The sequence below is a fragment of the Ochotona princeps genome, chromosome 18 (assembly GCF_030435755.1).
Source record: "Ochotona princeps isolate mOchPri1 chromosome 18, mOchPri1.hap1, whole genome shotgun sequence".
NCBI lineage: Eukaryota > Metazoa > Chordata > Mammalia > Lagomorpha > Ochotonidae > Ochotona > Ochotona princeps.
The window spans coordinates 30,998,085-31,025,214 of NC_080849.1; the positions used below are offsets into that span (position 1 = coordinate 30,998,085).

Here is a 27,130-nt window from a genome sequence, read left to right on the forward strand (position 1 = left end):
AAGATGGTTCAAGGAATCACGACCCAGCCACTATGTGGGAGACCTGGAGGGAACTCTTGGTGCCTGCCTTTCACGTGTCGGCCACGGGCATTGAGGCCATTTGGAGAGCGAACCAGCAAAAGAAAGATTTCTGACCCAACCCCTCTCTGCAAGTCTGCCTTTCAAATAAATTTAAAACATTTTATATACATATATATATATGTGTGTGTGTGTGTGTGTGTGTGTGTGTGTATCTATATCTATATCTATATATATATATATTTAAGTTATTTTAAGCAAATGAATAGCAAGTTGTGTGGGGGAACAGAGCTAGTTACGTTGTTGGAAATGGGTTATAGAAATACAGAATGTTGGGCCTAGCACAGAAGCCCAGTGCCTAAATTTTCATCTGGTATGTGCCAGGATCCCATATAGCCACTGGTTTGTGTCTCAGATGCTCCACTTCCATCCAGCTTCCTGCTTGTGGCCTGGGAAAGCAGTAGAGGATGGCCCAATGCATTGGGACCCTGAACCTGTGTGTGAGACGCTGAAGTGCTTTCTGGCTCCTGCCTTTGAATAGGCTCAGCTCTGGCTATGGCAGCCACTTGGGGAATAAACCAGCAAATAAAAGATTTTTTTCTCTGTGTGTGCCTCGCTCTCTGTTTCTGTGTCTTCTTCTCTCTGTGTATCTATCTTTTCAGTAAAAATAAATGAATCTTTTCTAAAAAAAAAAAAAGAATACAGAATGTCAGTTGGGGGCATATACTTTTGATGATAATATTTCAGAGGATACATGTGAGTCCTCAGTACTGTGAACCAGGAGTGAGAAATTGGAGTAGGGCTTTCTGAAGATGTATTCCTAAGTGTAGAGCGAAGATGCTTTGGGTTACAGTTATGGAAGGTGATTAGGGTTGAAATTCTAATGTAACGTAAACTAGCAGAAATATAAAGGGAATGGATCCATAAGAAATCACAGAAATATATTCATATAGTACATTTGTTAGGTTTTTTTTTTTAAAGATTTATTTACTTATTTGAAAGAGTTACTGAGAGAGTAGGAGAGAGAGAGAAACAGATCTTCAATCTGCAACTTCATGCCCCGCATAGTCACAAAGGCCAGGTCTAGAGCAGGTGAAGTCAGGTTCCAGGAATTGGGAGTTTCTTCCAGTCTATCACATGAGTGGCAAGCATTACAGCCAAATTGTGTTGCTTCTCCCAGGCCATGAAAAGGGAGCTGAATCAGAAACAGTAGCCAGGACACAAACCATTGCCCATATGGGATGCCAGTGTTGCAGGTGGTGGTCTTATCCACAGCACGACAGTGCCAGCCCCTGGAGCTATGTTTTTTAGTTTAATTGATCAAGATTTATGTGTCCTGTGCCAGAACAATATGACAAACTAGGAGCTAAGAAAAATGCCAACGCTTATGCTTTCATATGAAGTATTGTAGGTAAGTCTGAGACTCAGAGATACCGCGGTAGACAGTTGGATGGAATGAAGTTGAAAACCAGACTTGGCAGATGACTGAATAATACTAAAAAAGAAAAGGAAACTTCAAGCCTCCAAATGTGTGGGATGCATTATGATGCAAAGAGAAGGAGGAGTTTGTTAAGAGAGTGCTGATGGTAATGGGAAAAAAAATTGATTGAAGAACTCCTAACTTAATTCTTTAATTCTTCTACATCAAATATTAAATTTCATTGTAGGACACAAGTTGTAATGTAGTTCTAAAGTGCAGTTTCTAGTGATTGTGTATGACTTTTAAACAACAAAAAATTCAAAAATTGTAAGTCAAATGATTTGATTGATTGTAAGGTTCCATCTTTATAGCAACCCAAGTATGTGTAAGCTTGATGTATGTTTTTTGCTTAACACATGCATCTTTTTAGTGTGGCCAAAAGAATTTTTTTTTAATTTACTTACTGTTATTGGAAAGTCAGATTTAGAGAGAAAAGGACAAGCAGAGTTCACTCCCTGAGCAGTCACAATGACCGGATCTGAGCCAATCCAAAGTCAGGAGCCAGGAGACTCTTTCAGGTCTCCCACGTGTGTGCTGGGTACCAAGGCTTTGGGCTATCCTCAACTGCTTTTCTAAGCGATAAGCAGGGAACTGGAAGGAAATTGGAGCAGCCGGGACACAAATCGGTACCCATGTGGGATCCTGGTGCACACAAGGCAAGGATTTGGTCCCTAGGCAATTGCATCAGTCCCTGAAACACTTAATCTATGAACTTTGCCTCTCTTTCACTTTACCTACAAGCTTGGCAGATCACCAAACAACACTTACAACATTGGCTCTTCTATGTGCATCCACTGGGCAACGATTGAATTAGGAAATAGTGGATTATTCCTTTAAATACTAGGAAATACTATCATAGGATCTGACCTCATCTTGTAATTACCTAAAGAAAGAAAAGGATTTGATGGGAGAGATATCCCTGAAACTTTTTTCGTGTATGAAAGTCAAATCCCATTACAAGCTGTCAGTTGACTCTCCTTTAAGATTTGACTGAAAGGATGCTAGACAAGCTTAGGAGAGTTAGAGCAAGAGAAAAGACAGCAACAGTAATCAGATCATCAGTGGGGTCATTAACTGAACCAAAATGTGAGCTATATAAAAGAAGATTCCTACTTTGTGACCTGTAGATGTCTTCATTTCAATTTCTGCTCCTACATGCTTGCCTGCAGATATAATTACAATGTATAGTATACTTATAAATCACTGTAAATTATATATTGAGATTTGTTTGTGATAGAATCACTTGTCTTACATACAGAATAACATTTTCGTAGAAAAGTTAACATATTATCATGAAATTTGACCCTAAATAACACATCTTAAGACCAATAAGCCGTATTTCAAGATGCCTAATAATGCAAAGATCAGTTTTTTAACAAAGATGCCTAATTTTGACACTGTAATTTTTCACTTTCACACCATTAACTACAAAATAAAGGAAACAGTAAAGAAAATGTATCTAAACCATGTTTCTGTATGCGTTGGAAGAAGCTTGGAAATTTACAAGAACTCAGAAGTTATAGGTTTGTTAGAGAATACTCCACATGTATATCCTGTCTTTAGAAATTGTATGAAGCCATAAGAAGTGTAAGGGTGATAACCAAGTTTTCTTCCTTCTTCTTTACTTTAGCTAATAAGGTCCCCAGGGATTAGCACTGGGCCTATGGGGAAGGAGAGCTGCGTTTCTCTTAGCACCTGCCATGTAGAAGACTTTAGGGATTTCCTTTGGCCTTAGCTTTTTCCACTGGGAGGTGTCAAGGGGTGGGGAAATAATAGGGATAGTCGTTTTTTTCATGTTCATTTCTTATCACACATTTCTCATCGCATTGTTCTTCTCTCAAGATTCTTTTTGAACTTAGAAATGTAATCCATTACTTCAGGCTTGGCTTACTTAGTGACTTACCTTGAATTTGACGATAGAAAACTAGACTCATCATCTGATATATTTTCATCATGTTTCTTCCACCCCAAGAGTATTTTTGTCTATTAAACAAAATTATCTGGGCTGATCATTGTCAACTGAGCATGTCATGTGTGCTTGTTTCTGGCCTTGTAGAGTTTAAATAGATCTCTTGCTAATTTAATAATAAAAGGACAACATTGAATGGAATAATTAAAATATAAAATGCAACTACTGATTAACTTTATGTGAACAGTTTTGGCATACACATGCCTGAAGTCTGAGTTGTGTCACTGTCACCAGAACACATCGTGAATGTTTCTTTTTGTCCATAACCTTCTGTGATATGTAAACTTGGAATACAAAGATACCATTAAATTATACATTGGGCTCATTTTTCATTGCTCTGCAGCATATGGAAATGGGCAGCATTCCGATATTTTTGTTTGCTTTAGCATCACATCTCCACTGTAGTTTTCCCAGTTGTCTACCGAAAGGCTAAGAATATACCTTGCATGTTGCTGTGTTTCAAAGTTGGATCAGGTTTTAAAAGATAATAGTATGAGATTGCATATTTGTTTTATAAGATATATTCATAATTAAATCATTTAGCCTCACTAGAATAGGTTCTATTATCAATATATTATTAAAAGCCTTCATGTTCATTTAAAGCAGATATTCATGACAAAGTATATATATATATGTACAGATACAACATTCCACTTTCTTCACTCCCAATTGAGTGCTCTTTCAACGGATAACCGCTGTTAACAGCTTGCTATATACTTTTCTGAGCAGGATAGAAGATAGATCAGTAGACATCCTTTTTATGCTAATAAAGCTATTAAGGTTTTGAATATATACATCTTTCATGACTGTGATGCTTCTGAATCATTTTGGGGGTAGAACACTTGGCCAGTGGTTTCCTGAAGTTGTCCTTGTTCTAATGCTAGCAGTTACTAAAATAGACCTAGCAATTAACAGTCTAAAGGACAGTGGGGTAGGATTGACCACAGAATAATCTTTTGGGAATCACTGATTTTTGGAGCAAGGGTTATTGTGAAATGCCAGAGATGTATATATCTTAGCAATGTAGTTACAGATAGAGGCCAAGCAAAATTAAAGGCTCTCCCCTACAATATTTTGTGTGTGAATGTCTGCAGAATTCAAATGTGTAAACCAGAGATTCACTAGAGTCTGCTAGCCAAAAGTGAAAATGAAATTGCTTTCCACTTGCTAATTAATGCCATGTCCAATTGATGGCAGGAAAAAAAAGCCACCAGGCCCATTGGGAAGCGCTAGTGTCCTAGATGTCAAGAGATTTGAAACACATTTCATTCTGATATTTAATGTGGGACCCTCAGAAAACCATGTGCTCCACATAACCAGTTAAATGTTGAGGTTCAATTAGCAACCTGTTACATTCACAGGATTTTTGTGGTAATAAGACAAGGAAAAAAATCTAAAATATTATCAAGATACAGAAAAGTCATGGTATAACTACATCTGTACATTTTAAGATTATGATGTTTATATTGTCGATACATTTTAGAAAAATTTAAATGATTTTGTGCCAGTCCTGGCCATTCAAGGAATAGTTAATGTAATTGACTAGTCCTGGTTCTCAAAACTTGGTTACTGGACCATAGCAACATAAAGATAGGTGTTGGAATCAAACAAGTATGCTTGTAGAATATAATACTAAATAAATGTGTTTGTATGTATTTTCTTTGAATTCTTCTCTTGAGGGTTATCTACTTATTTACATGTAAGTTTTGCATTTCATAGTGGAAATGTAAATATTGAAGTATTCATTGCAGGGGCTTGAGCAGTGCTACAGAAGGGGACTGATACCATGTTGTTATACAAGAGCAATTGTGGCCCTTGTGTCTGTCCTCTCAGAACAGGGTTCTTTGAGGCTACCCAAATATTAATCAAATAGCCGTTCTGAAGTGATGCTGTTGTCCAGACTGATACACATACCATTTTCAATGCCATTTCTCCAGGTCCCTCCCTTTCCTTCCCCATCCAAGCTCTCCTTAGTCCTTTCACCCTCTTTACCTGTTCATCTTTCCTGCCCTCTGGTGTCTTTCCCTCATCATGACTTGTTCTTCAGCTGTCACTCTAAATCCTGTGTTTGTTTGTTGTGTCGATGTATATATCTGGTACACTTCTATTAATTTATGCAAGAAAATAAATATGTTAATGTGAATTGTTGTCCATAACAGAACTATTCCAAATGCTTAGGAATATAGTATCTTTCTTCCAATTACTCAACTATTTGTTCCTATTCCCCTAGGCTTTTCTCCCCATTCTTCCTCTCTCACCTCCCTCCTGAGACTATTATGACAAAGTACGTTGAAATTTGACATTCAGACCCTTTAAAAATCAAAACTCTCATATGCAATTGTCATCATTCCTTTTGCTAAAGTAAAAAATTTAGGTAAGCTAGCATTTTGTTTATACCACTGTTTTATTTGTTTTTAAGATAGGATTGATTATGAATATGATGAATAGCTGATTTTGAGTTCACTCTATCATTGTATATTTTTCCATACTTGACACTCATAACTAATAGATGAAGTGAACTTTTTGCATGAAAAAAAAAGGTAAAGTCTTTTTCTGGTTGAATTTGTCACCTTGTTTTAGGTTGTTTTGCCAGTGTATTTACTATTTCAGATTGGTTAGTATATCCTGGTGGTTTTAACATGAAGATGTATTTTGAGAAAAATTGTTGAAATAGAATAAGATAAAAATATCTTATATCTTGGTTCTGTACCATCCTGAGACTAATGTTCCATTCATATGTACAAAGCACCTAAGGATTTAAAAAATAGATAAATAAAACATACATCCTTTAAATAGAATTTCTTTGACTTCAGACGTGGTGATGCCTGTGGTTAGTGTCCGCAGCATCCTTGAAAGTGGAATTCATGAACTTGTTGCTCACAATCCCACATCTGATGAAGGAAAGGACCCAGGCTATAGGGTCTTCTGTCCCTCGGTGTCATCAGGTCCTTCCTCCGCAGGTGGCACCTCAGGAAGTCATTGAATCAAGGTTTCCCATATGCCCCTTTGACATGAAATAAACTGTACTTGCTTCAAAGATTAGATGCAAATAATTTTAATTAGTTTTAATGTCACCAAGTGTGAAATAAGTAAAGTATAAGTTTGTTTTTGTCTTCTACTTCAAACAACGAGGACTGGAAGAAGGCACAGTATTTCCCAGAACGATGTGTTGTATTTAAAGAGGGAGTAATTTATGGACCCGAGAAGATGTGCTTGACAACCAGGTCATGAATTAACCTCAGCATCACCAATATTTTTACAGAGCTATCATATAATTTACTGTCGAAACCAGATTTCATTTAAGAGTCAAAGAAGCATATTTCACAGCTATTTGGAGAGAATAATTGTGCAACAAGTTTGTGTAAGAGAGACATGCCGTGCAGATCCTCTGCAGTGTATCTTCTGTTTCTTTCCATCTTTCTCCCCACTATCCCACTATTTCTTGCTCTGCTAAAATTGTCTTGCAGTGGGCACCTGTAAATTCTCCAGACCAGTGTTCCCAGCGACACTGACTTCTGCAACTAACATGCATACTTGTAAATTTTACAAATCTCCTAGATCACTTTAGAAATACAGATCTGAGTCAGTTGGTCTGGGGTAAGAGCTGTGATTCTATAGTTCTGACAGGTTAGCAGGTGATTTCAGTGTGATCATTGAGCCACGCATTGTGGGGGAGGGGTGTTAATTTAAAATACAGGAGACGGAGTTGTTTGATATCATTCATTCTCTGATATCATTGCATTGGTTATAGGTTTCACTTGCAGTAGGGTGGTCCTGAAGTTAGAGGTTGGCTTAACTGAGCCTGCAGAATTCATTTAGTTGTCAGTGCAATTGATTGTTGGCGGATGAGATTTCCTAGAAAGGAGTATAGAGAAGATGAATACACTCAAATTATATATTCAGTGTTGCTTGTTGTCCTGTTTATTTTCATTGCTCGGTTAACTACTAAGGAGGAATCTTGGGAAGCTGCCATCAGCAGTAAGCACTCTGAACCACGCCATTCAAAATGCAGCAAATATTTTCTCTTTGGCGTAAGTCAAGGACGAGCAGTTTCCAAAACAGAAACTACTGCACTTTGTTCAAAAACAATCTTCTATATGGCCATGTCTGTGTAATATTGGTGTAGCAGCATGAGGCATTAGCTAGGGCAGAGTATATATATACAAACGTGTGTATATATATATATATATATTAGAGATTCTTTCTTTCTTTCCTTTCTTCTTCTTCTTCTTCTTGTTCTTCTTCTCCTTTTTCTTTTCTTCCTCTTCCTCTCCCTCCTCTCCCTCCTCCTCCTTCCTCTTCTTTTTGAAAGGCAGAGTTACAAAGAGATGAGAGGCAGATACAGAGACATCTTTCATTTGCAGGGTCACTCCCCTAATGGCTGCATTGGCCAGAGCTGAGCTGATCCAAAGCCAGGAGTCAAGGCCATCTTCTGGGTCTTGAAAGTGGTTGCAGAGAGACTCAAGGACCTGGGCCATCCTCCATTGCTTTTCCAGGCCATAAGCAGGGATCAGGAGTGGAGCAGACAAAACATGAACCAGTGTCCATGTGAGATTCTCGTACCTCAGATGGAGGTTTAGTCTATTATACCACAGTGTAAATCCTGGGAAAGTATGTTTTTAAAATATTTATTCATTTATTTTAAAAGCAGGGCAATAGAGAGAGGGAGAGAGACACACACAAACACAGGGAAGGAGGGAGAGAGAGGAGTGCAGATCAATCTTTTATGTGTTGGTTCACTCCAGAAATGGCCATAATGGCTAGAACTTGGAACTACAGGCTTGGCACATGGGTGTAGGGACCCAAGTGGTTGGGCCGTATTCTGCTCTCCTAGACACACTAGCAGGGAACATTCAAAAGTGGTGCATCTGGAACTAGAATCTATGTCCATATGGTATGCCAGCAATTGTTTTAACTTGCTGCACTGCAGTGCCCGTGGCCCCTGGGAGAGAGATTTTGAATGGCCTTTGAGTAAAAATAATCATTGCAAAAACTCTCCATTTGCTATTATTCAAAGAATTTAAATTGATCCTGTTACTGCAGTAACAGATTATTTTTTCTTGATATGCAACCTAGACAAAGTTTTAAACTTGAAGAGTATCTAATATTAGATTTGACTTGAAGAGTGTCTAATATTTGATTTTTATATAAACAATATAAATGAAAATGAGTGCGCTTAACACTGCTATAAAAATAATATCTGGGAATGCCTTCAGTTCTTTGTTTTGTATATTTCTGTGTCTCAAATTCCATCTGACAGACTGCCAACATTTGTTGGCTTTCCTTTTAGTATGGAAAATAAAGCATCAACAAAAGCAAAGTGTTTCTTTTCCCTTTATTGAGTTATTTGAACACTTTGCTTCCAGTGATGGCACACAGCAGATAACTGGCCTCTCTGGACTTCCCTTACTGAAGTGCCTGTGTTTGAATCCCAGCTCCTCTTATAATCCAGTGTACCATGGGAGGCCGCACACACTTTATTCCCTGAAACTTTGGTGGAATCGTTTATTGAATTCTATGTCCCTGGCTTTAGTCTGACCCAGTTCTGATTACTGCAGGTATAAGGAATGTGAACCAATAGATGAAAAACATCAATTTCTCTCTCTCTCTCTAGTAAATGAAAAGTAATAAGTAAAATAATTATATATCCAATTGGTAATTCCTACATTTATATCTTTATGCAAAGGAGTATTAAAGAAAGGTCCATACTTCCCATGAACATTTGGAAAATGTAACTTGTATGTGCAGAAAATAAATGCATAACGTAAATTAAATTTGAACCATAAAAATCATATATATATATATGACACGTATGTATAAAACACAGTAAAGTTGCTTGGAATTATCCACTTAAATTTTTAGGCATTTGCTAAATATTCACCACATGCAAAGACTTAATACTATCTTCAGGGTATATACAACTAAAAAAAAAGCCTCATCCTTGTTCTAGCCCTGTTTATAATTAAATGGATTTGGTCATTAGAGGAAGAGGTTATCATTGGAGAATAGCATATCCTACACTAATACGCAAAGGTTGTCACTTTAGTTTTGATATGGATACAGCTTCATAATTCCATGATTCCTGGTCCCAATATACCTTACCAAAAATAATGACTTTCCTACATAATTGAGAGCTATGTTTTACCCAAGCCACCTTATCATCATCATCATCCTTTTCTTGAGTCTACTCTCCTTTAATTTATACCTCTCTCTATGTAATTTTACATATATATGTGTATGTGTATATATATGTGTGTATGCATATATATATCTATATATATATATGAAAGACAGATTTACAAAGACAAGGAGAGAGAAAGATCATCCATTCATTGGCTTTTTCCCTAAATAGCCACAACAGTTGCATCTGAGCCAATACACCAGGAGCCGGGAGCTTCTTCCAGGTCTCCTAAATGAGTGCAGGGTCCTAAGACTTTGGGCCATCCTCCACTGATTTCTCTGGCTTAAATATAGAGTGGGATTGGAAATAGAGTAGCTGCAACACAAACTGATGCCCATATGGGATGCCAGCTCTTACAGGCAGCGCCATTGAGCCATTGTGCCGGCCTTGAGTCTATATTTTACTTTTCCCAAGTTCAAACCATTTCTATAACCTGCCTTCCTCAAATCACAGGTCAGCATAGTGGAGATAGTATGTATTGTGACATGTGACACTTTAGTTTCAGCTTTGTACACACTGTGCCACCTTTAGTGAATTACAGTGTTATTTCCAGATTCAGAAATTCCTGATTTTTCAAACTATTGCAAAATGAGGATCCTAGATGACACCTTTCGATATACTTATCTTTAAGAGGCTCCCAAATTTGGACGCTCACTTATTTCCTTCTTGCTTATAGCATACCACCTGTCTTTCTCAGGCTGTTCTTTTAGTACCTAAACATGTGTTTCCAGTTGCAGGATTTGAGAGAACTTTGTCTGGAACTAGGCAACTTAATTGTATGTCATGGTTAGTGTGACCTCAGCAAGTTTTTTATTTTTATTTTTACCAATCCCCTTAAATTATGAAAACTGATGACATTATCTTATTACCAGACACTTGAATACTGTAAAGATAATAGCTACCAAAGTGATGTGTACAACTGAAATGCTGAAAGATGCAAGGCAGTTGATATTATTTATAGATTCCTTTGTTTAAATAACTCAGAATAATCTAGTCATTCTGAGAAAGCTACATGCGTTTTTAAAGCCTATGTTTAAATTATTTGATAGGCAGAGGAAGATTCATGGAGGAGAGGGGAGAGGGAGAAATGGGAATCTCCCACCCCAATTAACTTCTCAGATGCCTGCAACTGCGAGGACTGGATCAGGCCACTCCAGAGCCATGGCTCCCACATGGGAGGCAGACACTCAGGTACATCCACCAGATACCATTGTCTGCCTCTGAGGATGTAGTAGAGTGACAGAGGGGAATCAAGGACGGAACTTAAAATCAGGCACTCTGATACAGCACAGATGTCCTGAGTGGCATCTTAACCCATGTATCCTCACACCTGTCCATAGGTGCATTTATAATGTTTCTTTTTTTCTCTCTTTTTTTTATTAATTACATTGTATTATGTGACACAGTTTCATAGGTACTTGGGTTCTCCCCACCCCTCCCCAAACCCTCCCCCATGGTGGATTCCTCCACCTTGTTGCATTACCACAGTTCAAGATCAGTTGAGATTCTTTCATTGCAAGCATATACCAAGCAAAGAACCCAGCATCTTATTGTCCAGACAAATTCAACAGCTTATTGGGGAGACCATCTCTGGTGTGAAGATAGAGCCGGCAGAGTATCATCCCTATCAATTAAAAGCCCTGACATAACATCAGCAACAATTTATAATGTTATGGAATTAATTGACATAGTAATGAGTAACTAACATGTTAAAAAAAATGCAAGTTCTTTACCACATCCTGTGATTCCTCTGTTGACATTTCAATTTTAGTTTATACACGACCGGGTTCTATACACCTTAAAATGGCTATGGATTACTATTCAGCTGTCTCGTGTCTATTTTCATTATAGTATTTAGCATTATATAGCGTTAAAGCACAATTTTGCTGAACTTGGCTTTTTTTTTTTTTCTAAATTGCAATTACAACACTTTCTCTTCCTTAAGAGACCCATAGAGTTCACGGTGGAGGTTTCAACTTCTGAGTGAAACAGTAAAGGAAACTTGTTGAAAATAATTGCAGATATCAGATAGCAATTTTACATTAGAAAGAAAAAAAATACTGACTCCAGCAGCTTCAAAGATGTTAGAAAACAGACATGCTTAAGGCCAAAGTAAGACCAATGGTGTCAGCTGGAATCCTTCAAGAACTTGGAAGCCTATCCCATTTTGTTTGGTTTTAGTGATGTTGGAGAGCTAAAAAGCCAGTTAGGGTAGTGAAGCAACCTAAAGCAACTAGAATAATAGCATTGAGATTGTTCTTATGGCAAGCAACAGAAGGCAGGGTCAGAAAAGGTGTTGCTGGACTCCGAGAACAAAAGTTAGTCTACAGAGAGCAGATTCACAGAAGATGCTTCCTGGCAGCAGCTGGGACAAGGAGGAGGAGCAGTCTGTGCTGGACACACGTGTGAGATAAAGGAGACCGTTTCAGGAGTCTTTCAGAGTACTCCTTGTAGGGTTAACTTATTCTAGAAATCCAGCTCTAGTTTCTGGCTGTCTCTGAATATTGGAAATGAGAGTTGTGGATGTTTGTTCAGCAGTTTTCCCTCACCTACTATAGTAGGGAGTAGGAGAGCTTGGTAGAAAACCTAATGGCATATGCAAACTACTAATTTGCTTCTGAGTTACTCTAAAAATCTGCTCACTGAGTCCTTTGAGCCCAGGATCTCTCCCTTTGAACATACTCTCCCAAACTACAATATACTTCTCTGCCAGCTTGCTAATGGCTGCAAATACCAAGACAAAAAGTCTTTCATTCCACAATTAGAGATAAAAGGTTTAAATTACAGGTGCCTTGTTGAAATAATGGTATTTTTTCTGTGGAGGAATTTCAGTCAAAGAGTAATCAATCCATCAGTCTGTCAGTCTGTTCTGTGAAATGACTTGTAGAGAGTGGGTATGCACACAGAGAGATGGGGGATTAGCTATCAAGAGGGACTGGGAATGTGAGTGACTAAGAGAACAAGCTGAAGCTTTACACAATCTTTCCTTGAATGGTACTCTTGGCCTCTGTATGAGCACAACCAAGAGTGAGCTCAGCACTTGTGAAACCCTAGATTGTAAAGTTCTTGATTTTGCAAAATATGCTTGAACCTAATAAAGGCCCTCTTTCCCAGGAACTTGTTAATCAAGAGAGTCAAGGTGATACTTTTCCCAGAGATACGATCCTTACCTCTTGGCCATAAATCATATTTTTTCATGAGGTTTAGTTTTTAAAATGATACCGCTCTGAGTGTTTATTTTCATTCATTAGTTTTATAGATTAAAGGGATAGAATATTTGGCTTTTGCCTTGCTTTTTTGACTTTTTCTGAGAAACTTATAGCATGGAGTAAAAATGCCCATGGATCTCATCTCACTGAACCCAGACTTGAGGGCTGCCTGTCACATTTAGTTCTCTAGATTTCCAGTTATTGTCCAAAATGCATATTTAACTAGCCAGTTGTTTAACATAATCTGGATTAATTTCTCCTAGATGAGCACAAAGCTCGTGTTTAAGAAATAGATTTTTTTACCCCAACTCTCTTTTTATTTATTTCTATATATGTATTAACGTGGTTGAATGGTCTGAACCCAGGACCTGAAATCCTAAGCCAGATGAAACTGGGAGAAGATAATTAATCTAAAGGCAAGTGGCATGTTTTCTACTCCAGAAAACACCCATACCTAAGGGCATTCCAAACTGCTAAGACAAAACACAGGGAGCCTCTTTGCATATATTCTTTCCTCCACCCCACCCAGGGTCCCGTGGCACTCTGCACATCGCCTGGCAAGCTGCTTTAGAAGGAACTGCATGCTGCCCAGAGGGAATAAAGCCTGGTTTCCATGCCCTCTGCCCTTAGTCTGAGCACGGTTTACACCCAGTCTGTCTTTATCCCCGTCCCCTTACTATGTCCTCCCTAAAATAAATGTTTCTCCACTTAAAAGATAATTATAAGAATTTTAAAAGGAAAGGGGGTTAAATAGCATTATCTTCTTGGAATTGTACCTATGAACTACATGAAATCTGGTTTTTTTATAGTAATAAAATATATTTTTTAAAAATGGGCTCATGTGAGTAAATCAGAGGTCCACCTCCTATATGAGATCAACAGTAGTGTAACATAATAGTGTGTGTGATTTATAGGGTCTTGGAATTATGGTGTGGAAATTTTGCTAGTGGGGTTGATACCTCTTGTCAGTTTCTAATGCAATAATACATAGAGTACATAGAGTACATAGTTTCTCAGACTTCAGTAGCTACATAGTTATTAATTTTGTGAGGATTCACTTCAACAACTAGTAACTGAATGTTTATTAAATGCCAATCAAAAATTCATGATTGAATAAGAACTGGAAGTTACTCTCCAGTAAGCAGCATACTTTGTCTCATGATAATTTTACCAGAATTTCTCATATGTTATACACAAACTGATTCTATACAGCTTCTCTGTAGTTTTGATTGTCTGTAATCCTGACAGGTAATAAAAACAAATTTAAACTTTCAAATATTTGATGCAGTTATACCCCCTCTCTGCAGACCTTGAAGATATTTTCAAGCTTAGTGTTATCTAATTATTTGACATTAAGAAACTTCAGCATGCAATTTTTATTTGTTTTTGTTTTACTTAAAATATCTGTTTTACATTTCTTTATCAGGCTTTTCTCAAATATTTCTATTCATTTTTCATGTGGCTGAATTTGCACTTGCCTGATATGTAAGAATATCTCAGTTTCTGGATTTCCATAAATTTTTGTTGAATTAGTGAGTCTGTTGAGGAAAGGTAGATTCAAAATTTCCTATTCTATTATATTTCTGACATTACTCCTTATTCCTTGGTTTTTCTCAAAAATAAAGCAAATGATATAATAGTAAAGGTTACTTTCTCTCTATATATAATATGTATGTATAATAACATTCAGTTACTCTATACATATAATATGTAGTGGGACTACAATAAGAAAAAAAAATACCTAAATCGGTCATCTGTTAGAGGAGGACTGGAATGCCTTATAAAACATGTGAAGGAGTTTATTTCCCTGTGATTTAGAAAGTCACAAAGTGGGAAAATGCTGTGACTGTGACAAAAATTGTTATGTTTTTTCTCTAATTCCAATGGTGCCCATTTGCTCTGTATCACAGCCGCACATTCTTCTAAAGCAAAAGGGTTATGCCCACTGGAACCCACATTGTGGAATTAAGAGGGTGTGCATACAATTAATTACCATCTCTGTAAGTGTTATGATTATGTCACCATTTAGATACTAAAACACACACAGCATCATCAAGTATCGTTCCTCCTTCAGAAAAATCACAAATATCCCAATTTTTCCAAAACTAGAACTAAATCTAAGCAATGTGAAGCTAAAGCAGCTTGGGTTGATGGTGGGCCAGACCTGCTTTCCTGAGAGCAGATCACCCAGAGATGTTCGTTTTAGTTTTAGTTCTGAAACAATTGAAATTACACAATTAATGGGTCTACTTAACATATTTATCTGTCACTACCTAACCCTATATACAACAGAGGAGATAGGATTTGAGGAAATGAGGATGTGTGTTTAGACATCAGAGAGCAAAGAAATCCAGGGAAATATTAAACTCCTGGTTCTAACTTACCAGCTTATAATGAGTGTTTCTAGTACACATTGTTTATTTTTACTTATTGATGGACTCCTGATTCCAACTAGTTCATAACTAGTAACTTGACTACATAGTGCATATTTTTATTTATTTTGCCAGCAATTAAATTGCTTAGGGAATTTTCCAGGTGGAATGTCATATCAAGGGATAAGTCCTGTGGCCTCTATGAAGATTGCCTTTAAATTCTTATTTTCTCTTTGTGAAGAAGGAGAGTAAGAAGTGCTTTAGTGGCTTCCTTGGAGTTCACCTCCCAACCAGTTTAGTTGGTTGGATATTGTTTGTTTCCTTAGGAGTCAGGATCAGTGATCGAAGCCAACACACAGTCCTCATTTTATCATCTAGTTCCTTGATCACCTGCATGCTGTAAAATGATGAGTGTCTGTCTTGCTTTTGGACATGTTCTTTCTGCAAGTCAGAAATGCCTGATGTTGTAGAGCAGGATTTCTGGAAGTGCTGGCCTCTATCTTCAAGAAGCCTGCTTTCCAGGTGGATATTGTTGGCAATGGAGAAGCAACTTCAAATATCCAGATAGATCACATCTCCCAAAAGGCAGTCTTCACACTCAGTGCTATCTCCTGGGATCAGCTTAACTAAGTTTTTAAAAGTTTGCTCCAGGAATTTTAGAGGTCGAAAATTTGTATTCAAGGAACTATACAGAGTTTATACTTTATATTCAGGGGACTATACAGAAAGATATAATGCGCAAATTTCATTTGGTGAATATCCTTCTCCAATTGGGCTGATCCAAGTATGCCACCACAGACAGTTTTTCAAACAAGGCTGATGTTTTTCATTCCCAGTTTTTAGTTACAAATTTCTTTCAGGCATTATAAACTAAATGATGGGTTTTGTGCAATCTACGTTTATACCATTGGGTCTGATAGGACCCGTTTCTACATGATGCCTCCAGTCACAGGTACCTCTAGTGCCATCTGATAACCGCTTTTGTGAAGATCAAGTGGCAAAGACTTTTTGAGAACAAAAGCCTGTGAAAACTGTGTTGTGCTTCCTTCCTAGTGGTGTAGATCAAATTGTTAAGGCCTGAAGATCACATGCTGTGGGTGTGCTCTGGATCACTAGCTTCCCCTCACTGAAGAGGCTGGTTCCTGTATTTTAGCTATTGTCTGTAACAACTTGTCTTACCAAGACAGACATGATTCTATCAATGTTGTCCCCAAGAACATGGTTTTGTTTTTCTGCTGAACTATGGGGATGTCAGGTTAGGGCAGGATTTGGCAGTTAAAGTTCCTGTGAATTGGATCCTGAAACAGAAATAGACTTCAGGTGACAAGAATGATGGTAAAAATAATTTGCTGCTGTATCTGGTAGGACAGGAACCCAGACAAATGTATGGGGCAGACGAGTGGCTGACTTAGTCAAGAAAGTAAGAATCAGAATCTAAAACACACCACCAAAATGTTAAAACGGAAGGATGGTTAGAGAAACTTCCTCACTGGCAAAGCTTACTCCAGGGTGAGGGAGCCTCATTCTCTGGGGTGAATGCTGCCTACTCCATGCTTGAAGGAATAAATCCAAGCTAACCACAGTCCTATCCAGCTGCAACATACTTCTTTTTAGCCTAAATGTATTACATTTGGATGTTCTTTGTTTCATTTCATTTCTAATTTTCTTCTTTTTTTTTTTTTTGAATAAAGTATTAATGCCAACACAATTTTAAAAAAAGCCAAAAACCTTCTCTTGTTTGGTTTTTGGGCAAATGCCAATTTAGGGGCAAACTCAGTATGGATCACATTAATTTTAGCTTCAGTTATAACATTTCTGTTCAGAATGGCATATTCCTAATTTGTGGTATTGGTTCACATAACTGAGTTATTGGTTGGGGATGATTAATGATAAGTTTCTGAGCCATTTCTTCTACAAATGGTCAGATCACTTCCTAGTAGAATGACTTTATAATAACACTATATGAAATATTCTCATTTTTATTGTCCATTTAATGTGTTTTCTGGGAAATTTCTCTCCAGAGGTTAGCTGTCAGTTTTCTTTGAAATTACTATGAGTGCTATGGCATGAATGTCTTAGATTCATTTTACATCTAACATGAGGTGTTATCTCTTTATCTATATCTGTATCTATACCTATATCTGTATTGTTTACGTATGAAGCAGAATATCTCTGATTCTAGGGAACTGATTTGTTTTTAAGTTGTAGTAGTGAAGTTAGAGTAAAATGTCATGAGTTACCAATACATGAAATCATTCACAGCTGCACTAATATACTCTTTTATCTGTGGCATTCTTTGCCTTGTTTATCTACATCCATATCTAATATTAACTTTCTTGATTCAAAGGAAAAAAATTATGCTTGGTACCTCAAAGGAACAGAAAAATATTCAAGATGTAAGACACCTATTGTGTGGAAGCTTAAAATACAGTTGGTAAATAAAACACAGTTATTTTTAATTTTTTGTTGCAATTCTCTTATCTCTTTAACTCTTTTATTCATGAGGCCAAGAGACAGCAAGAAAGAGATTGATCTCCCATTTACTGATCTACTTTCCAAAATCTACAATAGTTAGAACTGGACTAGAGCCAAAGCCGGAAGCACAGGAACTCAATCTCAGTCTCACAGATATGTGGCAGGGATGCGACTCCCTAAGCCATCCCAGGTGCACAGGAATTAGAGTCAAAGCTGAATATAAAACCCAGGGGCTCCAACCTGGGATGTGTCTCTCCCTCTCTTTTTAAGGACTTGTTTATTTTTATTTGAAAGGTAGGCTTACACCAAGGAAAAAAGAGACAGAAAGAGCTCTTCCTTCAACTGTTTCACTCTCCAGTGCTATAACATTCAGAGCTGAGCCAATCAAATTCAAAACTGGTGCCAGGAGCTGCTTCGATCTCCCACTTGAATGCAAAGGCTCACAGGCTTGACCATCCTCTGCTGTTTTCCCAAACCTTAGTCAGGGAGCTGGATTGGAAATGGAACAGCCAGGACTAGAACTGGTGCCTACAGGGGATACTGGCACTGCAGGCAGAAGCTTAGGTTGCTACACTACCAATGGTAGCCCCAGGACATGGATTTCTTAATCAACAACTTTAACTGTAGATCAAGTGCCTGTCCCCCAAAATACACATTAAAAACAAAACAAAAACAAACAAAACCCACAAGATGATAAGGTGTTGTACAATGAGCAACAGGACTAAACAAATTATTGATAAAGACTGTCAGATCAGAATGAAAACTCATGACAGTTCTATTATGATGCCATTTTCAAAAATTGAAAAAGTAGGATGAAATATAGTTCAAAAACACATATCCTGGGGCTGCCATAGTAGCTGACAAGGCTAATCCTGTGGTATGGTGCCGACATCCCATAGAGGCACCGGTTTTAGTCTGGCTGCCCCAGTTCTGATCCAGCTCTCTACTTATGGCCTGGGAAAGCAGCAGAGGATGGCCCAAAGCCTTGGGGCCCTGTAGAAGGACCTGGAAGAAGTTCTTGGCTCTGGCTTTGAACCAGATAGGCTCCAGCCATTACAGTGATTTGGGGAGTGAACCAGCAGATGGAAGATTTTTCTGTCTTTCCTTATCTCTTTAAATCTGTCTTTCAGATAAACAAATCAATCTAAAAATATAAAGAAACACTTACTTTTGTATCCACAGGTAGATAGATCAGTGCTATGACTTGGAAAGATTATATATTATGTTATATCATATCATATCATATCATATCTTCATGCTATCACTAACTGAAATTTAAAATCCCCTTCTGTTAAGCTTATGTATAGACCATAAAGCATGGAGGTCTTTATAGTATCCATGACTTTGCAAGCAAAATTAATTACAACTATTTGCAAACCACATTTTTAGAATATTGAAATATAATTACTCTTAGAATTTTTTTATGAAAGAGCTTATATTTCAAATCTTTAAATAAGCTTGTGTGTTAATAGGCAATTAATATTTTCCAATCCATTTTGTGATTAGGAAGCTATTGGCACATTTGTTGTGTAAACTACTACTTTCTAAACATTAGTCATCTGGGTGTTGGTGGAAGGTTTCATTAAAGATCAGTTGATTGTGCCTTATAAGAAACAAGAACGGTAATCAATGGAATCTTCTCGAACTAGACTCATGTGATCAGACTGCTTCTCCAAGTGCCTGCTGTGGGAGAATAAGTATTGATTTTACAAGATCAACTAAAAAGATACATAGTAAAATATCCACAACTCCGGAAATGACATAAATTCCTGACTTACTGTATAGAAGATGCTCAGTCTCCTGTCTTTTCCTGGGTCTTTGGTCCTTGGATGTTTTTCCTTACACACTCTGCCGCCTGGAATAACTGCTCTGACCAGCATCCTGTGTCAGAAAAAAATATTTCAAAGTTTTAAACAAAAACAAAATGAGGAAAATGAGGCAAGATTTTTAAGTAGTAAAAACAGGCCTTCAGCAGAACTGAGTTAGAGCATCAGGCTCTGTGCTGGAGGTGTGCTGGGAAGTGCCACCAATGACTATCAAGACGAATAGAAGGAGCTATGGATAAAATGTGGGGTGTGGTCTAGCAACATTACAGTATTCCCTTCCTGTAGACTGAACCCTGTGGCTGGGAGAGGACTTAGAGCAGATATCAAGAGCAATGAAAAGAGAGTTATACCTAAAGTCTTTATTTGGCAAGTAGATTTTGAAAGAAGTTTTCTAAGGAGACATCAACTGACTTGAGGAGGAAGATTTTGGTCTATCTGGGAAAACAGTAAAAACTTTTAGGAATCCTGTGAGCATCTGACATGAATTTTAGGGTAAAATTTCCAAATATTAATCTCAAAATGAGGAGTCTATATGAGGCTGCGTATCTGTGTCTTCTCTGTGCATTTTGTCCAGGGCACTTGACCAAAGGCAATAGTGGAATTCTACTGAGTAATAAAGCAGGTAACTGTTCGAAGAGAGTTCATGTGTGTGGAGGGGGTTGATACATGCGAACCTCATAAGAATGCTTCCAGTAACGTCTCTTTATAGACAGAGAACTAACCATGGAATCAGGTGTTGTGAAAGCCATTTTTGCACAAAATGCAGCCAGGGCTGTTTGAAGGAACTTAAACCCGCCTAACACTTAGTATCCAGTATTCTTAGATCTTCTAGAAAGGAGTTTTTGCTGAGCTGACTTAGAAATCATGTGAATTCTGAAAACACTAAATCCATCTCATCAACATTGACCTCAAAACAAATTGAGTTCAGCTCTCCAAACATCCTCCTGATCTCACTAGATGCCACATGCCCCTGTCACCACATTCCATCTTCTCCTCTGTTGCTAGGCACCCCAGGCGGTCTGACTTCCCAGAGCTCCAGGTGCTGTGTTTCTTTAGGGCTCACATACAGAGAGTCTTTCGTTTAAATGCTGTGGTGCCCAACTTGAGACCTTGAGAGAACTACCAACCTGAGTCTGGGAACCCGAAAGCTGTATCACAGATCTAAACACTGCACCCTTTGCGTGGCAGTCCGTTACCCACGTGTCAAAAGCAGCAATGGAGCAAACTGTATTGGGTAAGGAAGGCAATAACCCCTTTAAAGCGATAACCCCGTTACAGCAATGAACTGATGTGAACTTGCTATGACAAAGAGCAGTCTGAGGTCTGTGGTTTCACATTTCTAGAAAAGCCTCCTTAAGAATGATAACAAAAATTGCTAACATGGTTACCTGCAACTAGACAATGTACAACTGTTAATTTAGCTTCAGTTTAATGTCTATGTCATATTGTACATTTATTTTTAAAATCAATAGTGAAAACTTATTTTTTGATTTATAAAACAGTATCGAAGATATTTTTTAACCATTTAATTTGTGCATTTTATTTTATATAAAGTAGGAAATCATTTGTTTGTCCTAAAATATATGGATTTACTCAAGAATGAAATATGTAAAGCTGTTGAATTTTGTTACCTTGGTAACATCTGGAGTGAACTATTCGGTCTAAAAATATTTCTCCCTTATTGTTTATATTTTATAGCAAAATTATACATAGTATTTATAAAGACTTTCTCAAAAATTATTTTTCTTGTCTGAAAAATGAATCAGTGATATCCTGTTTATGCAATGGATAATGGTTTCAGATTTAAGAAACAGATAAAGCATTTTTGATTTTCAATCATAGTAGAATTGGATTTGTTCGTATGAATGTGTATTTTACTTAAAAATGCAATATGTTCATGGTTATTTCTAGTTTGTAAAGCATTCTTACATGAAACGTTTAGTATTTTCCACTGATTCTAGTACATGCATGTTCAAACACATTTTTCTTCATGACTTAAATGATTGGATTTGACTGTACATCCTATTTTTCTTTGGAGTTTCTTGGAAAAATAAGTGAAAAATCAGAAATGACCTTTCATACTTAATAATAAGGATTTAAGTAAGCATGAAAGAACCGGTATAATTTTCCAAAGTACACAAATCATTCTGCTAATTCTGCATTTCAGAAACCCTACAATTAGATTGTTAACGGAATGTTCTTGATTTCTCAAACTTAAAGCTGTAGGCCACATCATAGTGTTTATGGTCACTTTCTTAAATTATCCTGCATGTTTTTCCTCTCCACTTGAACTCTTGATGGTACATAAAAAAGTTCGTTAATAGTGTTTTTCCATTTGTACACTTTTTAGCTTTTTTCACAAGATAGTTTAAGAAAAATATTCAAAAATATTTTATGACAGCCCTAGACTTCCTCATGAGCACCCACCTGTCCCATGACCAACTGCCTGTTCTGTTCCCACAGTTTCTCTAATTGCTTCACTGTTTCTGCCCTATCACAGCTTCAACTTGATCCTCAAAGTTGCCAACGTAGATGATCTCTGCATCTCAGTTTGTTTCCCCAGCCACCATTTGTTTCCTGCATGCCATCTCTCCTCGTTAGAACCATGGGAATCTCTTCAAATTGTAGGGTTTTTTTCCCACAAGAAGTTAAAATCATTTTTGCTAGTTCTCCAAACAAAGGGCAGGCGTTTTGTTCTACTAAACACTTCTGGAGGTATTTTTATTCCTTTTCCTTTTTTTTTTTTTTTGGCACTCTGCACTCTATCATCTTTCTTGTCCCACATATTTTTTTCACCAATGAGTAAGCACATGCTGATCCTTCTGTAAGAAATACTACCTCGAGCTTCTGCCAGTGCTGAAGGCTCACTCGTCTGTAGAAATCAACCGTGTCACCTTCCTTAGGAAACCTTCTGACATTGTTAGTCCTTGAACCAGGTCCAGATTTTTTGCTCTACATTTCCATTGAATATGTATTTTTTGCACTATTAATTACCTAAAAACTCTTTGAGGGCAGAATCTTTAATAAAAAAAAAATGCTTAACCTCATATTGCCCACAAAGCAGACATTTAACAAATGTTTACTGACAATATGAATGAACAAATGAGTTATATTACTCATCCTGAATTTAGATATTTGTTTTCATGAATGCAATTTATTTTAAGGCTTGCAGTATTTCATTGCAACCCACCAACATGTCTACTTGATAACATTAAAGAAATCACGTGTATTGAACATTATTCCTGCTGCTTCCTCATTTGTGTGATCTAATTAATGGACTTTAAGAGAGAGTGTTTAACAATTTTGTCCATAAAATCTGTTAAAATCAAAAATAAACTCTTACCATGGGACTAAAGGTGAAATTGGCCAAAAAATAAATGGTTATTATTTTATGTAAAAATTTGCTCATGTGTTTTCTCTTTATAAAATTGAGATAATTTTAGGTATACTCAGCAGGTTTTTCTATTTAATAACTTCATGACTCATGTTTCCCCATATCTTAAAATTGAATACTGAATAACTAAATGATATTGTAACCATTCCAACACTTAGTAATCCAATCTTATATTTCTGATTGTTGATAACATTTCTTAATTTTTGCTACTAGTATCACTAATATAAATGTGTACTTATACACAGTGACTTCTTAGACATAAAAGGAACAGAAATTTATCGCCTGGAGAGTAGGCTTCTGATTTGGATGTGCATTAAGAACTCACAAACCTTGCACCAACTTCCATTCCCACTGGAAAGATAGGTGATCGGAGAACTTTTTTTGAGCAAAGAACTTTTATGAATTCTGGGTATTCATAATGAAAAAACAAAGCTATTTGCAATATAATTGGCACAAGTCATCCTTGATGAAATTTCCTTTCCTTTTATGTCATGCAGTTTCTCTCTTTTGTTCACATTTTGTTTCACTTCTTGGGCTTGAAAGTTTCTACCATATTGAAAAACAAACAACAATGCATTCTCAAGTTTATTGCTTGGGTTCAATTCTATACTATGTGTGCCATTTGCTTGGCAAATGCTACTTGAGGTAGAAACTGAGTATCATATTAATTAAAATGAAAATATAAAATCTTCTTGCCCACAGATGATTCTGCTGCAGAGAGCTTTAATGGCAACGAGACCCTGGGGCACAGTTCAGTTGCTTCGGGGGGAGCGCACAGCAGGGAGATGGGTGACTCCAACAGTGATGGCAAAACTGGGCTGGAGCAGGATGAGCAGCCACTGAACCTGAGCGACAGTCCCCTCTCTGCACAGTTGACTTCCGAATACAGAATAGACGATCCCAGCAGTAATGGGAAAAACAAATACAAGAACCTTCTAGTTTCTGACCTGAAGATGGAACGAGAGGCGAGAGAAAACGGAAGCAAGGTAAGATCACGTAGCCATTTCCAGAGAATGTTTCCAGATGATCACGTAGCCATTTCCAGAGAATGTTTCCAGATGATCACGTAGCCATTTCCAGAGAATGTTTCCAGATGATCACGTAGCCATTTCCAGAGAATGTTTCCAGATGATCACCCAAGTGCCCTGTGAATGCAGGAGGTGCATGTTATTGTTCATGGAAATATTTAAGATAATCCTGGCCATGCATTACCAAGCAAGTTACAAGTATGTGTTCTAGGTATATATGAAATGCAATCTCAAATTTATTGGTGATTTTTTAATATTCAGAGTTTTTTGTTGTTTATGCTTTAATGTTTTTCACATATATGATCTATTTATGGGTTTGTGTGGAAATTTGTGGAATGCAGATATGAAAATTTCACTCAGCACACAATTTTGGTCTTTTAAAAGATCCTAAGCCTAGTTGTCTGGAGTGGGTAGGAGGGTATAGCAACGAAGCTTCAGTTGAACTTCAGTTTGCTTTAGAGACTTGGGGACTTCAGCCGGTAATTTACTTGATGAACCCTGGAGAGCTGGTAAGTGTCAGTGTCCTGAATGAAGTATAGTGGACTAAATAACTTTTTGAAGGTGTAATTTAGCAACAAATTTTGCTTTGCAAAATACAAATATGTATTATCAACATTTCTGTATTATTTATGTTGGAAGAAATGATAACCTTTCAATTTGCAACTAATTTTAAAAAGTTAATTTCTGCTAGTTTGACATAGTGCCTCCTGAGAACTTTGCCCTGTATTTTTGTTTTTAAGTTATACTCTGGAGCACTTGAAGACTTTTATGGAGCGTTTATATTAGCTCTCTTCCCTCACTCCCATGTCTAAGTTAGAGTTGTTGAATGGTCTATTGACATAGTTCCTAAAAGCAGAATGTCTGAATCTGGGTAAATTTCTGCCTTTTCAGAGGCACCGTGGTTTCTAAATTGACTCCATTTAAATTGTATTGCTCGCCTGAGGGGATGTTGTTTCATCCTCTTTTAAGCAAGTCACTAGACATTATCAGCCACATAAGTGCCTCTGCCTGGGGGAGGCCACTGCAACTTTCACTGTTGTAAATGTCCAAATGTCCTCTTCAGTGGTTTCAAGCTGATCCACACAAGCACAAATGATTTTAGATTCACTGCAATGATCTGAATCACTAGTTCTGATCTCAGAACACAATAACCCTTACGTTTCCCTGCCCTCCCCATAACCCTGTCTTCATCACACTTCAGTAACCATGAAACTTACTTTATATGCTATGTGTTTGTTGAGTTTTTGGTTAAGATTCTCTAATGGTTTGCTCTTCTTTATCCTCTTGCTCCATGTCATCCTAGCAAGTAGGCTCAGTAAACACATTCTTGCATACATTAAATGTGATGAAGTTACTTTCACTACCTCTATGAAAAGGGAGTTAGGAGAAGTCTGGATTGTTTGGCTGCAGATGAGGGCTGAAGTGGGAGATGAGCACTGGGGGAGGGACATCCCCCTGAAGCACTGAATTCATGTTTTGGTAAAAGAACAGCAGCTTCCAGGTCAAGTGAGGAGCTGCAGAGAGACAGAAGGGAATCGGAGGATAAATAAAGGTAAAGGAGACTTGATTCTTCCCTGATGGACATTATTGAGGAAGCAAAGCAGACGATAGAAAGCAGTTGAATTTGTGAGAACACTTCTGGTGGCAGAAACCAAAGCTATTGCTTAGTCATGCTTTCATAAAGGGAGTAGTGGGATAGCCATTTGGACTAGCGGTTAAAGTGCAAATGAAGACACCCATGTCCCAGTCAAAGTGGCTGGATTGGAGTCCTTGCTCTAGCTTACCATTCCAAATTCCTGCTGCTGTCTACCCAGGAAGACAGCACATATAGCTCAATAATTCAAATTTCTGCCATATATTTGGGAGATAATTGAATGTAGGGCTCTTGACTTCAACGTGGCCAGCCCCCACCTACTGTGAGTATTTGGGGCATGAACCTGTGGATGAGAAATCTTTCTGTGTCTCTACATTTCTCAAATTAGAAAGAAAAGAATATTAAATATCTGACAGTTACTGCATAAGTCTAGATGTAAAATATACACCTGGGTGACAGATGAAGTTCCTGGCTCCTGGCTTTAGTGTGATCCAGACCTGGAGAGTGAACCAGAGGGTTGGAGCGCTTTCTCTCACTTTCTCTCTAACTCTGACTGTTGAATAATAATAATAATAAATGGATCTTTTTAGAAAAGTAGGCAGAAATAGAAATTTGTTGAGAAGAGATTTTATTTTGCTCATTTATTATCTTCAAAATGGAGAGAGAGAAAGAGGAGAGAGACAGCATCTAACCTCTGGCGTCTAATATCAGATGCCACAGTGCCAGAGTTTGCCTGGTCTAAGACAAAAACCATAAGTTAGTGACCCGACCCATGGCTGCATATGGGTGGCAGGAATCCAATTACGTGAACCATCATTCGGATCTTGGAATCAGGAGCCAGGGCTGGGCACAGCCCAAGTACTCTGATGTAGGAAACAAACAAACAAACAAAAATTGCAAAAACCAAACTTCTTATCTGGCTTCTGTTATTTCTTTTTGAAGGTGTATGAATTTTTATGTAAAAGGTAGAATTATAAAGAGAAGGCAAGAGAGAGAGCTTCCATTTACTGATTTTTTTCCCTCTCTTTCCATACCTCTTCCCGTCTCCCATGGCCACAGCAGCCGGAACTTGTTCTGGATCTCCCACGTGGGTGCAGCATCCAAGGACTTGGGCCATTCTCCCCTGCTTTCCCAATCCATAAGCAGAGAGCTGGATTGGAAGCGGAGCAGCCGGGACACAAATTGGCTCCAGTATTGGATTCTTGCACTGAGGCAGAGGATTAATGAATGGAGCCACGGTGCCAAGTCCCCTTATCCAGCATCTTAACCATAGGCTAAACACTTGTCCAGAAAGTAAATTTTAGGTGTTTTAACACAACACCACACAGATTACCATGCAAGCTGATAGATGTCAAATTGCTTTTAGGTAATGACCACTTTATAAATATGTATATTGAAACATCAAGTTATATATTTTAAATTTGCATGATAAAAGCTACCTATATACAACTTTGGAGTAGGTACAGAGACAACTCATAAATACCAATGTTCATTCATAAGGTCCCTGATGTATGGTTTTAGGGAAGATAATATATATACATAAAGCATTTTCTTAGCATGTGTAAATATTCATTCCTACATTAA

General features: G+C 37.6%; 1 protein-coding gene across 6 annotated transcripts in view; it reads left to right on the plus strand.

The window, feature by feature from the left end:
• The window catches only part of NOL4 (nucleolar protein 4), a 276,838-nt gene that overhangs the window by 135,950 nt on the left and 113,758 nt on the right, over nucleotides 1-27,130 (plus strand). For 4 of the 6 annotated variants that reach the window (XM_004579558.3, XM_004579559.2, XM_058676997.1 and 1 more), the window contains one exon: nucleotides 23,627-23,910. In XM_004579558.3, coding sequence (XP_004579615.2) covers nucleotides 23,627-23,910 — 284 coding nt within the window. Of the gene's footprint in view, nucleotides 1-20,555; nucleotides 20,765-23,626; nucleotides 23,911-27,130 lie in introns of those variants that run through there. The other 2 variants (XM_036493525.2, XM_036493526.2) reach the window with 1 other exon arrangement.